This window comes from Galeopterus variegatus, unplaced genomic scaffold, assembly GCF_000696425.1.
Source record: "Galeopterus variegatus unplaced genomic scaffold, G_variegatus-3.0.2 Scaffold1242, whole genome shotgun sequence".
In the NCBI taxonomy this organism is placed as follows: domain Eukaryota; kingdom Metazoa; phylum Chordata; class Mammalia; order Dermoptera; family Cynocephalidae; genus Galeopterus; species Galeopterus variegatus.
In genome coordinates, this window is record NW_007727353.1 from 204,007 (window position 1) to 219,653 (window position 15,647).

At 33.4% G+C, this 15,647-nt stretch overlaps 1 protein-coding gene across 1 annotated transcript in view; it reads right to left on the reverse strand.

Moving 5' to 3' along the window:
* PTEN (phosphatase and tensin homolog) overlaps positions 1 to 15,647 on the reverse strand; it is a 90,672-nt gene that overhangs the window by 23,917 nt on the left and 51,108 nt on the right. Inside the window, exons 3-5 of the mRNA XM_008575812.1 lie at positions 14,147 to 14,191; positions 7,888 to 7,931; positions 5,848 to 6,086 (exon numbers count right to left, since the gene is read on the reverse strand). Coding sequence (XP_008574034.1) covers positions 5,848 to 6,086; positions 7,888 to 7,931; positions 14,147 to 14,191 — 328 coding nt within the window. The remainder of the gene's footprint in view (positions 1 to 5,847; positions 6,087 to 7,887; positions 7,932 to 14,146; positions 14,192 to 15,647) is intronic.

Here is a 15,647-nt window from a genome sequence, read left to right on the forward strand (position 1 = left end):
TAATACAGCAAAAGTATCAAATAAAGAATGACTCCTAGGGAAGTATAACATAGTTGCCTTCTTGAAAATTACTGAATAAAAAGATAAAAGGAGTCTTCCTTCCTTCCAGTAGTTATTCAACCTCAGAACATTTTTCCTTATAGGAGGTATGAGTTGTTTGATTTCTCGGCAACATTCAAAACCTAAAGTATTATTTGGGCATTACTAACACAATGTCACATTTTAAAGTCAGCTTGTACCCACAACTCTGCCATCTAATTTGCACCACATCTGCTGAGGATATGTGTCAAGACTCTGAGGACAGCCCCTGCAAAGTCTACAAATTCTTCACCAAAACATGATGACTGCCTCCTCTCTCCTCAAAATAAGAAAAGAAAGATTCTGCTCCTACATAAATGTCACCACAACACAATTTTCTTCAGCCTCTTAATATTTCCCTATAATTAAAATTAAGGATACAGGCAAAATAATATTAAAGACAGTTCTAATAAAGTTAATCCCATATACATTACAAAATGGATAAAATGTGTGTATCTACTGCAATTGTGGTTCACAACTATGAAAATGCAAATCCACAGGCTCAACATAAAAGGAAATATTGGCAAGAAGAGAATAAACCTATTACCAGATATTCAAGAATAAAACTACTTTGGATTATCAATTATATTTATTGTGAGATACTTCACAGGAAGAATTCCGCAGGTGTATAACAACAGCTTTATTAGGCTCAGCTAAGTTTTCTTATGATAAACTTGGTTATTCATAAAAGGTTAAGCACTCCATTCATTAGTAAACAGGTGATATCTTTAAAAGTTTTAAGACCATTAAATTTCAAAGATTTTAAGGGAGCCTGCAGCATTATATTTACAAGATCAACAGCTTCAATCTGTCCTCATTCTCCCTAAATCTATGGTCATTAAATGCTCCAGCATCTGTAAATAAGGGTATAAACTGAGGAGCCTTTCAAAATGGACCAATTTCACCAGCATTACATAACCTTTCAGGAGAGCTTGACCCTGTACAGAAATTAATTATCCTGAACAGTCTCAAAATTCGTTTACAGTTCCAGGATTTGTGGACTCAACGATTGTGTAGAAAGGATTTAAACAGTTTATCAGGGGACTCAAATTTTACTCTGAATGCTGTCAGTAACTGTTTGGATAATCTTGATCACAACAATTCATCTTTCTGGGCCTGTTTTATCATCTATAAAATAAGAATCATTCCTTTAAAAAAAAAAAAGCCCTCCATAATCTTATGACTTTTATACACTATATCTAGCTTTCTAAAGCTGTTTCAACCTAAAATACCATCATTCAGTAAAACATAGCTTAGTCAACAGCATCTGCTCATAAATTTCTTTTTGTCTTTTTAAACAAACACAGAGATAAAGGTAGGAGCACATTAGGATATTGCTTTAGATACTGTGAATAATTAATCCAAAACATGGTCTAGGTAGTATAATATGTTTAATTAAACATAAGCTAAGTACAGTAGATCTCAGTGGTTTATTTTGACTCCAAGGTGCTAAAAGTGATCCATTTCAGTTAAATTACTTAAGTCTGAGTCTTAATATTATGTAAAACTAAACATAACAATTTTACTAAGTACATCCTTAAAAGTAGGTACACATTTCTATTTTCTATCTACTATTAGCCCATCACCCTCTTGGTTTGGGGAAGATACCAACCTATGCAGAGGATGGAATACATAGTGCCTAGAGAAGTTCTACTGATGAAATAGGTACTACTACATTTTACCACATGACACTATAGGTTTTATATTTTATTTTCATATATACTTCTCTTGCTATCTTTTCACTCTGGCCTGACTTCACAATAACATCTCACGGGGCTTGCCATTTCATCAAATACTCCTCTCCCCACTCTTAGAGAAAAATAGAATTGACAATATTACCAGACTGTGATGACTAGAATATCTTCCCAATGACAAACTAAAATATGTCCTGACTTTTTGATTATGGAGACTTTTCTCAGCACTAACTTGAACTGGAAACAGATAAAATAAAATACAGTACAAACTTAAGTATCTTGGGTTTTAATTTTATCCCTGAACATGATGAGATGGAATATACCAAGTGCTTCTTATATGGTAAGTCCTCACCATCAGCAGCACATAGCCAACTATTCTGAAGTACCTACATCAGACAGGGTATGTATGCATATGTGTATGGGTAACTGTGTATAAGAGGGAAAGAAAAGGGAAGAAAAGGGAAAAAAAGGGAGCACATGTGAGAGCACAGTTTAACTAGAAAAGCCTGGACCATTACAAAAACCTTTATTTGCCCCAATTCTAAATCCTTAATTAAAGCACTCTGCCAGGCTATTGTCATGCAAAACAAACAAGTCACACAACTGAACATGCTGAAAGCAAGAATCTTAGCAACAGTCAAACATATTTGTAGCTTGGAGCAGAAAAGCAAGACTATTGCAGTATCTCTATCGAATAATTTTATTCATTCCCAAGAAACTGACATTTTTTCTAAAACTTTGAACCTGGTCATGAAAGGATTGGAACTATCATTTCCTTTCAGCATATGACTTCTCAGTGTAGCCAGCTACTAGTTTTCATCAAATGCATGCATGATGACACAATCAAATAATTCCCATTTCGGAGTCCCCTTTGGAAATTTCAAGAACTATTAACATTTTCAAAATGGCAAAGTTTCTTTGCCAAAAACATCCCTGAAGAAATCTCAGTATTCCGTAGACGTATAATACACCTTAGTGGCAGGCACATCACTAGTGCAGCAACACAACTGGTAAAGACAGAGGCTCTCTGCATCATCGTCACCCAATGCTTGGTTCATCAGTATGCACTAGAGTGCAACACTCTTTCAATCCTGAAAGAAATTTTATTGTTGTGAAAGTATTCTACTGTTTCATGAGTCCCAAGCCTTGAATCATAGCCTGTGCAAGAGAATTTGTCAAGGAAAATCTACTGTTACGAAAGTTGCCAAATTCATGAAAGCCAAGACTTTCAATCAAGAGCTTCTCGAGGTTTTGTCAAGAAATGGGAGCAACTATGAAGTTCTTTGCTACCTGTAAGTTTACTGGCCATCAGAAGATTAAATTCTACAGCCAGACACTGCTGTTCACTGGATAAAATAAAAACTCTTTCAAAGAGTTTTATTCTTTAGACTGGCCAGTTAACTCACTTGGGAGAATGTGGTGGTGACAACACCAAGGTCAAGGGTTCAGATCCCTGTACTAAAAAAAGAGTTTAACTCTTCAACCTTAAAACTGAAGTGTGAAGTAATAATCCTTTTCTTCCTAACAGCATTAATGATACAGATCTTGCCAAAAATGATCTCACTAACTTGAAGAAAATGATTCAACATGAATTTATCTGAAGAGTCTTACAGAATTCTTATTTCCTAACACAAGCCTACTTTCATAGGGCAAAAGAATCTACAGAATTCATTTACTCTTTCATTCTTTTGTGAAATAGGGTTTTTGGCACTTGTTTTTACCAAAGACAAAGTCAAGACTGAATACCAAAGATCATATAAAAGTTGCAAAGTCAAAGAAAGTGGCTTAATTTCTAATTGTTTTATTTGTTTTTAAGTAAAAGGCTTTTTTATAGAAGTTTTTGGTTTACAGAAAAATTGAGCAGAAAGTTATCAACCTGTTGTTTTACAAGTTCAATAATAGCAGTCTTTTTATTAAAATTGACTATTGAGCAGAACTTTTGAACTTTTCACTATTGAGCTTAATTTTGGTTAATTTGTACCACTTAGACTTATTCATTGCGCTCAAGTAGTGGCCACTGATTTTTGTATTACAAAAAAAAAAAAAAAAAAAAAAGACATAACTCTTAAGAAGGTTCCTTTTATATTCCATGTTTAAAAATAGGTTTCAGTGCAATTAAACATTATAAACAAAATTTTATGTTTATGTATACCATGTACATTCTTTTGGTTACAGAACATTTATAGCTTCCATCAGATTTTTAAAAGGTATATAACACAAAGAGTTTAAGAGAGGTTAGTTTAAATCTAGTTTTCTGGCACCACATTACCCAATTTTTCTACTTTATTAACGTTTTTACCTGATTTCTTTTCTACTACCAAAATGCTGCTCATCAATCCAGTTTTAAGTTTCTACCACTGCTTCTGCTACTGTATTTTAATTTTACCCATTTCTCTATGCTTTTCTTCCCATTCATTTTCTTTTCTGCACGCTACCCTGCATTTATTCATTTTCACGTAAAACAATTTACTTCTATACTTTTAATCAGTAAAAGCAATTGTTTCCCTCTATATGATGATAGTATGAACCAAAGTAAACATCTTCAGGTTCTCAGCTCTATAATTCATTCCAGAGCTATCATCCCAGAATATGTAGAAATCTAAGGTAATCTTCCATAATCTTCAACATTCACCAAAATCATGAACTAATTAATAATGAATTTTATTAATTATTACCAGTATTTTGTAAACTATCACCAGTACTTTGGCATCCTTATATATAACTCAAGAAATTCACAAAGACAAACAAAGGGTTAGAAAATAAGAGATGAAGAGAAGTAAAGGAACTACAAATCAATGCAACTACATGGCTTAAAAAGATGGATATGATCAGCTCTATTTCTGTTTTGAACTTGAATTAAGAAGAAATCAGCTTAACCTGGAGGAGAACCTTACTGATTATAAAAATTATTAAAACTAGAATAAATTTTTCTCATGAAGTTGTGATGGCTCCCTCCCTACAACTCTGTAAATGAGGTTTTCCATCTACCTAGAGTGGTTTTGGTTTTGCCTTTCTTGGTGATGAAAAAATATACAAAATCTCTTTGTATTAAATGTCGACATGTTTTGCCATACTTATCATCCAAAGAAATGGATCCCTTGAAAATCACTGTAAAAGTTCTCCCCAGATTTTGCTGTTTGCTTTCAAATGTTCTACACAAATTAAATGTCACTGATTTTAAACAGTCTTTAGCTTTCTGAACAATCGAAGAATCTATGTCTATGGCCATACCACCCTGAATATGCTCGATCTCGTCTGAATAATCGAAGAACCTTTGATTAACTTAACTATAACTTCCTTTATGAACATTCATATCAAGAAATAATTTTTATGCATTATAAAAGTAAAGATCACACTTTACTAGGTAATGACATACAAGCTACTATCCAAAGGCATTCTATTCTCAAGCAAGCTTCAGAAATATCAAGCTTACTTTTGATTAATATGCCGCTTTTTTAAAATGCTATTTTATAAGGATTTTGAGATTAAATCTGAAATACAGTTAATGGGTAATATCTGCTAGCATGATAGGAAGATGGTAGCATAAACAGAAAAAGTGAATGAATCAGTGTTTGCTAATATGGAAATTGAGGCACTGAGTAGAAAATTTAGAAGAAATAAGGGTGGGCAACTATCTTTTTAAAAACTGTTTTCCAGGGACTGGGAGGGAAGGGAGGAGAAGTGGGGAGATATATCTCAAAGGGTACAAAGTTTCAGTTAGATAAGATGAATAAGATCTGGAGATCTATCAGACAACATGGAGACTATAGTTAATAATAGTGTATTACATACTTGAAAATTGCTAACAGAGTAGATCATAAATGTTCTCACCACAGTGGGAAAAAAGGATAACTATGTGAGGTGATGGATATGTTAAGCAGCTTGATTGTAGTAATCATTACACAATGTATACATATATCAAAACACCACATTATACACTGTAAACATATATAATTTTTGTCAGTTATATGTCAGTAAAGCTGAAGAAAAAACTAAACAAAAAAATTAAAAAATCTATTTTCCAATAAATTCTTGGATATAGCAAGAGAAAAAAAACCCATCAAATATAACTTACCTTTTTGTCTCTGGTCCTTACTTCCCCATAGAAATCTAGGGCCTCTTGTGCCTTTAAAAATTTGCCCCGATGTAATAAATATGCACAAATCATTACACCAGTTCGTCCCTTTCCAGCTTTACAGTGAATTGCTGCAACATGATTGTCATCTTCACTTAGCCATTGGTCAAGATCTTCACAAAAGGGTTTGATAAGTTCTAGTTGTGGTGGGTTATGGTCTTCAAAAGGATACTGTGCAACTGTGGTAAAAAGATAACCTCAGAATAAGAAAAAAAATCTCTCCTGAATTTTTATTTAAAAGTAGGTTAACTTTAAAATGTTGCATATGAACTTTATAGGTTTTTAAAAGAAAAACTAAATTCCAGAAAAAAATAATTTATTACTTATTAACTATTTAGTTTTAAAACAGAAAATAGTCTCTCACTAATTCTTAAATGTACCCATTAGACAGGGAAGCCAAGTATTATTTTCCCCACGTTATTCAAAACATATCAGAGAGAGAGCTGAACCCAAAATAAAATGTCACATGGACCTCTTGTCAGAGATCTCAATGCATTTTCTAACAAAAGGAATAATAACATTTACAATATTGTATCATGACAAAACATACTCCAAAGAAAGTATAGATAACTAATAGAATCGACTATGGAAAGGATTGCATTTCACAGTCCATAAAATAAAAATGCTAAGTGTGCTATTTAAAGATGATCTTGCAAATGATAGTGTTGTATATGTATGTCTTTAAAGGCATTTACAAAAGTAACTGAAATAAATTACTTACAAAAGGTATACAATAGTAGTAGAGTTAACCAAATGAAGTTTTAGTCTTTCCACACGGATTATGAAGAATCTAAGACTTCTCTGCTCCCTACAATCTGTAGTAAGGTTTTTCTAAAAGTTGTCTAGAAACAGGACTTCAGACTTATCAATACTAAATTTTATCTTATTAGTATCTGCCTTGCTTCCATCCTACAAAGATCCTTAAAAATCATGACTGATATCTAATGTGTTAATTATCCTCTGTGTCATCTAAATATGTGAAAAGTATGTCATATCTTCAACCAAGTCATTCATAATGTGATACAGGATAAAATTAATTAAGTCTTTTGGTGTGACAAGAGAGCTCTTCTGGTATACAACGACTACTATTATGGGGAATCTGTGGCACAGGTTTCACTTAGTCATCTGCCTAACTGTTCTATTGTTCCATCTTCATTTCCCTAGTGGCATACAAAAACATCCAGGAAAATCTGATAAACGTCTACTGAAAGCTAGATAAACTTCAACTTAAGCATGCTTTGCCTAGTAAGCAATAGCCTAAATCCACCAAAAAAGAAACACTTTTAGTGAATTTATACTGACTCTCAATCATTAGAGTTTCAGAATTCCCAAACCATCTGTTTGAAAGTCCATTCTAGATTTTGAGGAGGAATCGATGGCAGATATATCAAACTGTAGCTCATGGCACCCACTTTCTCTTTTTTACTATCACAGCAGCATCTGCCAAGTACCTCAACTCTCCAGTTCTCTCACAGTTTAAGAGGTTCCATAAACACAAGTGGAAGTTTTTGTGGCCTCAGAGAGAGAATTTACTTACGCATGAAGTAGAACTCATTTAATGCTGTTCCCTGCCCTCATCTCTCAGATCCTTCCTATCTATATTTGTTATACCCTTTCCCACCTTTTAAATCATTCCTAACACAGAAGAGTTAAGTAATTCTGCCTTTTCCCTATAATTATTTACTATTACACCAACTGCCTCAACTGCCTCTCCTTATTCTATTATTAGTTTAGGAATTTCTTCTAATTCTTAGTCTATTCTGCACTTTAATTTTCCTGACAATATTGATAGGTTTGTATGATATTTGTTTCCAAAAGGAGAACAGCAAAATTAGATTTATTTTTTCAAAATTTCTAAGACCATCCTTAAGATAATATTTATCTTAATTAATAATCTAGATGATTCATTATTACTATGACAGTAAGATATAATCTATAGGTTTTAAATTGTAGAACATACTACAGTACATGTATACCTACCTCTGCAGTTAAATTTGGCGGTGTCATAATGTCTTTCAGCACATCTAAAAGAAAAGTTTAAATGTGATATAAAGTTATCTTTGGCATTTGGGGAGAAAAAAATAATAACAAACATTTCCTGAATCTTTATAATGGGCCAGGCATTGTGCTAAGTGTTCTCTATATATCCATTATCTAATTTAATCCCAGGAATGATAAAGTAGCTGTTATTATCCTCATTTTGTAATTAAGGAATATGAGGCTTAAAAGGTTAAGTGTACGTAATGAGAGCATATACATTTCCTTATAAAACTTGTGATGCCACTAATACATGACACTGCAAATTCAGTTGTATCCATACCTTCAAATTTCTTCTATGGGAATTTTGCATGCTACTGAAATATACTTTTGATTTCACAAGTATGTGTAAACAACTGACCAGTTTCAATATTATCTTTACCTCACAACTGAGTTACACAATTCTCAAACTATTATTTAAAACGATATATGTTAAAAACAGTAAAAGCATGAGGGCAAAGGAGAAGTAATGAAAATCTGAAGGAAGCTAATCTACTTGGACACAACGCCTACTAAATTTTTTAAAACCAGACCTTTCTCCCTTTTGATAAGCCAAAGATCATCTTTTTCAATAACCTCTCAAGTTACTTAAAACTAGTAACTTTAAAACTAAGTCTGAAACTAATGAAAGAATAAGCAAAATCCCAATACAGAATAGTAAAATGCTGACTTGGTATTACTACAGCATGCTAATACTTGTCTTTTTAATAGTGGTAATATGTTTGTCACTGTACAATGGCTTACTCATAATTACTTGGCCATGTTTATAAAAATTAATAGGCTCAGAAAGGGATCCTATAAATCAGATGTGGTCAGCAGCATCCTGGTAACCCCAACTACCAACCAAACCACACTTTTAAAAAAATTATTTAAAATAAAAACTTAGCATTTAATGGGCCAACCCGTGGCTCACTTGGGAGAGTGTGGTGCTGATAGCACCGGGGCCGTGGGTTTGGGTCCCTATATAAGGATGGCCAGTTAGCTCACTTGAGAGAGCATGGTGCTGACAACACCAAGTCAGAGGTTGGGATCCCCTTACTGGTCATCTTTAAATAAAAATAAATAAATAAATAAAATAAAAACTTAGCATTTAAAAACAAAGGTCCACAGCCCCTTAACCTGCAATTCCAAAATCCCAAAAGTTCAAAACATCTAACATTTTCTCTTAAGTTCATGGCAAATTCAACTGCAGCACAACCTGATCTGAGGTTATAAGATTGTATATAGTAGTCCTTAATTAGTACACTTAGAGTGAAGGGTCAAACATTTCATTCTAGGTACTGTCCCAAACACCACTGGGGGGTTTATGTAATATAAAGTATATACTTCTGTGTTATCTTTTTGAAAACTGAAAAATTCTGAATATTGAAATGTAACTGGCCTCAACAGTTTCAAGTAAGTGACTGTGGATCTGCATTATACATTTAGAAATCCTTAAAATATCTATATAGTTCCTGTACTTATAAGAGTTATAAGAGTTTCAAAACCAAAATCACATGAAGGTTGAACTGATTATAAACAAACTGCAATACATGACTTTCTAAATGTTTAGACCTGAAATAAATCAACTTTCACACTCAAAACAAAACAAGCTCTTCCTTTTTAGTATAATTTAGTATATTGAGATTTATTAGAAAATTTATTTAGAAATGATAATATGCACATATAGGCATCCTTGCAAAATACTTTTCTACCTAGATATAAAAAACCTGACAGGAAGAAGATGACTGACCAAGAAATGGTCACATTTTATACTTTCTTTGGTACAGATTAAAGATGAGACACAGTCAATAGTAAAGAATCCATAATGGAGTATTTTATAAGGAATTATATAAAGGCTTAGGGGGTGGGAGAATGCAGGGCCAGGAAACAATTCTGAGAAGCTGGTCTCATGACAGCTAACAGAAAATAAACATTGTTAGTTGTGTGCAGCTTCAAGTTCTCCAAACTTCTCATACTTTCTCAGGATCTTAAAACATTTGGTTTGACAAACACTGCTTAAGATCACCTTCATAAAATGGTTCTCAAATATTACTGTTAAGAGGAACATATGCAGGGAAAGCAGAAATGATTACTAAATGTTTTCTGTTTCATCATTACAACCACGTGATAATAGTTAATATTATCCACATATTACGTATTAGAAAGCTAAGATTTAGAACATTAAAAAACTTGCCCTAAATCACAATATGTAAATAGAAGAGCCAGAACTCAAGCTCAAGATCTCTGATTACAAAAGTCAAACTTTGTCTACTACTTCTCAGTATTTTTACTTATAAAAAATACAAAAGTTTTCAATACAAAAGCAATAACAAATTTTAGTCAAAGCCAGCCTTCCTACAAGAACAACATCTGTCACAAAAGATAGAACCAACAAACAGTGATAAGAAAAAAGTCATGAAAATCTTTACAGGTAAGCACAGGAAGTGTGGGAGAGTATATGCCAGGACTAGTAGTGATGAAAATGCTCAAGAATGGAACTGGTAGAATAAGAATGAAGACTTTCTTCTTAATTAAAAATCTTCTCTGATAAATGCCCTCCCTCCTCATGCACACACGCGCGCACGCACGCGCGCGCACACACACACACACACACACAATTTCTTTTAAATTTATGTTATGTCAGTAATAAGTCTCTCAACAAACTAAAATTAAAGATACACAAACAGCAAATGGAATTCTAACCATTTAAATTTAACTGTTTATATTTTCTTATAACTAAAACTCAACTTAATCATTACTTTTTTATCATTACCTCATATTGGCTTATATAAGGCAAGAGAAATAAAGCAGCATTGAAAGAGAGAGTTTTTATGAAGCGGTAGACAGAAAGCATAAGAAATAGATAAAATTAATAGAAAAAGGGAAGTGCGAAGTGAGACTTGCCAAAAATCAAATAGGTAAGTAGGGTTCTTCTTCACTCTCTTCAATGAAGCTATCTCCATTGTACAAAAGAAAACTTAATAAAAATTAATAACAGCTAAAGGTTTACCACAAAATGATGGAGTATATCAAATAGAATATGTAGTAAAATACAATACACCTTCTAAAAATTAGTATCCAGTGAAAACTTAAGTTCCTCGAAGGCAAGAACTATACAGCTGACACTCCATGTTTATGGGTTCTGCACCTGTGGATTCAACCAATCATGCATGAAAAATACTTGGAAAAATTGTGTCTGTGCTCCACATGTACAGACTTTTTCCCTTACCATTATTCTCTAAACAATACAGTACAACAACTATTCACATAGCATTTACATTGTATTAGGTATTATAAGTAATCTAGAGATGATTTAAAGTATACAGGAAGATATGCATAAGTAATACGCAAATACTACACCATCTTATATCAGGGACTCTAGCATCCTCAGATTTTGGTATCCATAGGAGGTTGGGAAATCAATTTCCCACAGTTACCTAGATGACTGTGTATGCCTTTATTCCTTATCACTCCTCCTTTCCATATCCCTACCACAGTGCAGATTATACAGAGGAACAAACAAAAATGAAATGTACTTACACAAAACAAACTAATTTAAGTATCAGTATACCTTAATTAGGTTCATGTTATGAGTCTAATTTTCCCCTTTCTTAAAGTAACTTATTGAATGCCTGAAGAAAATGCAGAGATGTTAACAGATACAGTTAATTATTAGAAAGCCCACATTAGGAATTCTTCTTCATCCACATATATCATAATTGCTATAAAAGGTTTAACATATTATTAAATGAGTATGCTAAGTGCAAATATCTTTAAATCATCAAACTTATATATGTTTACAAAGATATATATGACATGTAATTACAATCTTAAAAATAAAATAAACAAAATAGAAACACCTGCTGCTTGCCAGACTCACCCAGAACCAGAAATACAAACAAGGGTATAAAGGTAAAAAAAAAATTAAAAAAAATTAAAAAAAGACTGAAAAGTGACATCGGAAATCAAAACATGCTACAACTTTATAGTTCTAAAAACTTCTGAAGTGAGTAAAATTTGGGGAGGTTAAAATAAACAAAACAAAACAAAACATAAAGGGAATATTGGCATAAACAGTGTATGGTCTGCCATACACTGAGAAGTGAGAAGGTTGATCTCTTTCAGGTACTTTCTCTTTCTGATTCCATGTGGGGAAGGGAAGTTAAAATATACGCATTAAAAGCTACTCTCAACTAATAAAGAGTTAGTCCATTAACCTGGGAGTCCAGTGTCTGGAATACAAAAATAAGAACGCAGTCAAGTTCCTAGGCTATCCCTCAATGCCAACTTTAACCATAATAATATAAGTGATCTACAATAGTGACAGTACAAGCCAAAGTCCTAAATTCTGGAAGCAGGAAGCCACTACATACAGGAATGAAAAGAATTTCCCTCCCTTTCTATAGATACGTTAAACTGGAATAAAATTCTGAGAAAGACATAATTTGTCTTTAGTGTCTTTTGACCTTTCGGGGACTCTCTAAATCCCCAATCCTGAGAGTCTAAGCCTGAAGTAACGCATTTAATGGATTCCATCTTTTGACAGTTCTTGTCCTTTCTTAACTTCTGAATCCAATTGTTCAAAAGTACAAAGTTTTGTCCTTTAAAGAGACACTACAGCATCTGCAACAACTTATCTGCAACAGGGCTCAGTGTAGGAGAGATTAATCAGGAAAAGAGGAAGACCACTAAGTGTATAGATCATTTGTAAGCTGGGCCTACCTAAACTTACATTCCTACAGCACCTTTTGCTTTCTTTTTTTACATTGTTACCTATTACCACCACACCGCCCCCCCACACACTATACACACACTACAATCTGATCATAATGAATTATCTGCCATATTCTAAACACTATTATACCAACCAGCTTCTTACTTGCCATTCCTTTGGCCTGCAATGTCATTTCCTCTCCTGCTGGGCCTAAGGGTCAATCCCTATTGATATTTTTCACCACAGCTCAAACATGTCTTCCTTTATGAAACCTTCCCTGTGGGGTACAATCACTGTTTCCACTGATGTCTTCACTGCTCTTGTTACCTCTTCTATAATACTTCACCTGCCTCTCACATTAGACTATAAGCTGCCTGAGGACTGGATCTACATCTTATTTACCTTTGTACCTCCCAGCATGTTTTATATTATCTAGCAAGCACTCAACAAATATGTGCTTCTTTGTGAATCTGAGGAAATCAGTGAAAACTCATTAGGAGTAATAATATTGGTGTCTGCTCCAATCCCAGTACTTCTGAGGTCTTACCAGAATAGAAAGATCACTAAATTAAAGATAAAAAAGCAACATCCCACAAGCCAACAAGGCACAGACAGTCTTTCATCCTTTTTGATAAAGACTTAAATGCCTGGTGGAGGCAAAAGGGAATCTTGGTCTTACATTTGATAAATAAACTCTACAGAAATATCATAAGAGTGAACTAGTATATCTAACTTTACATAAAAAATCCTTCCTATTGCATAATTTATAGATATCACATGGGAAAAATAAAAGCAAAGTAGAAAAATAACACATTTTATGTGCCATTTTATAAAAATTAGAAAATGGTCAATATTTGGGGAATTAAAAATAATCTTCAAGGGCAAAAATGGTAAAGTATTTGCTCACTCCCCTCCTTTCTTCCTTTTTATCCTTTCACATCTCTACTCCCAAAGTCAAAAGAAAAAATTAAAAGTTAAAGATAATAAGGTCAACCAGCTCTATACAATGGGCAATTCTTAAAACCCTACTCCAGACGAGAAACCACTCGATTCAACAATTTTAGATAACTTATTTGGGTTATGTATAGCTAGGGAATACCCTAAGAGCTGTTTCAATCGATTGACCTACAGACACAATAAACAAAATTATATCCACTCTAAAGCATACTTCCATGGAAGATGTCATTAATGATTTGACAGAAGCTCGGCTGTGAATTACACTTCAAATTACCACATGGTTGTGGGCTCAAAGATGGGACTGATGCCAAGTCATTTAAAGCAGATCAAGTAACATGAATCTGTGCCAGCATTGTTTTACTTCATCACTACACTTTCGAAATGATCTAACAATGGTCTCGATCAGACTTATTAAACTAATTGTTTTAGGAATACAATTCTGTTAAAATATATCTTTAAATCTACCTCACTCTAACAAAGAAGTTAACTTTCACTTAATAGTTATTTTAGAAGATATTTGCAAGCATACAAATAAGAAAACATACTTACAGATTGTATATCTTGTAATGGTTTTTATGCTTTGAATCCAAAAACCTTAAAACAAAACAAACAAACAAAAAGCCACCATTAACAAAAATGAGCTAACATTTGAAATTACATTAACACTATTGAGAAAAACCAAAAGACAAATTCTGGTTTTCCTAATCTCCAATACCATTTAAGTAAAAATAAATAAATAATCCAAATAAATATTCCCTCCATGGGTTTAAACTAGTAACCACATCATTCTTAATTATTACATTACACAGATTTATACAATCTGAAGTAAAGCCAGAGCTTTCCATAGAATAAATATTTTCATAATCTTCTATCTTCAGCCTAACATAATGACACTGAGTATTGAGAAATAACTTCTTTAAAAGGCATCGTTAGCATTAGCTCAAATTCACCTAGTTCATACACATTTGGCAAGAAAGTCACAAGCAATCAAGTACTCTTTAAAAAAAAAAAAACCCTGAAAATTCAGCCATCATTTTTCTTTCAAACTAAAAACTTTTGATATTTGAAAGATACAAGTAGCAACTATCAACTCTGTGCAAAGTTTATTAAACATTTTCATATACATATTCTCATTTGACCCTCACACACATCAGAGAGGTAAAGCTTATTCACATTTTACAGAGGGAAGTAGGTCTCAAGGAGATTATAGGACTTGCTCAAGGTCATACAGCTAATAAGTCAAAGAATCAAGATCAAAGACCTCTCCCTCAAAACAATTAGTTATGAAAATGAACAACAATCATAGCTAACACGAGCACTTACTACATGCCAGGCACTATTCTAACCACTTCATGCATATATATTTGTTTAATCCTCAACCTTGTGAAGTAACAGAAGGGTTAGAAGAGTACAAGGCTGACAAACTATCAAAATAAATAGAATAAAAAGACAAACAGAAAAGAGAAGACTCAAGAAGAAATTAGAGTTCAGGAAGTTCAATGTATGATTAGGAGTTCCAGAGACAGAGAACATTGAGAATAAGTCAAAGATGTAACCCAAGAAAAACATCCCAAACTGAATGACGTGAGTTTTCAAACTGAAAGGGCACATGAGTACCCAGAAAAATTGATAAAAATAGACCCAAAGAGAAGCATGCATATCTTTGTGAAAGTTCTGACTACTGAAGACACAAACAGAAGATGCTAAAAGCTGCCTGAGAAGAAATAGATTACACAAAAATAATTTGGAATAAAGATGACATTACCGGGCCGGCCCGTGGCTCACTCGGGAGAGTGCGGTGCTGATAAAGATGACATTACCCTTTTTTAATGGCGACACTAACAGCTTAAAAAAATATTTGGGCAAAACCTTGTTTTTTGGGTTTAAAAAAATTTTTTTTGTAAAGAAAACAAAATTTATTTGCTCACAGTTTCTGAGGCTAGGAAGTCCAAAGTCTGTCTGGTGGTGGTGACAGTGACCCAGGGGTCTCACATTGCAAGATGGGGGGGAGGGAAGAAAGGGGGAGAGGGGGGTAGGGAGTAGAGAGGGG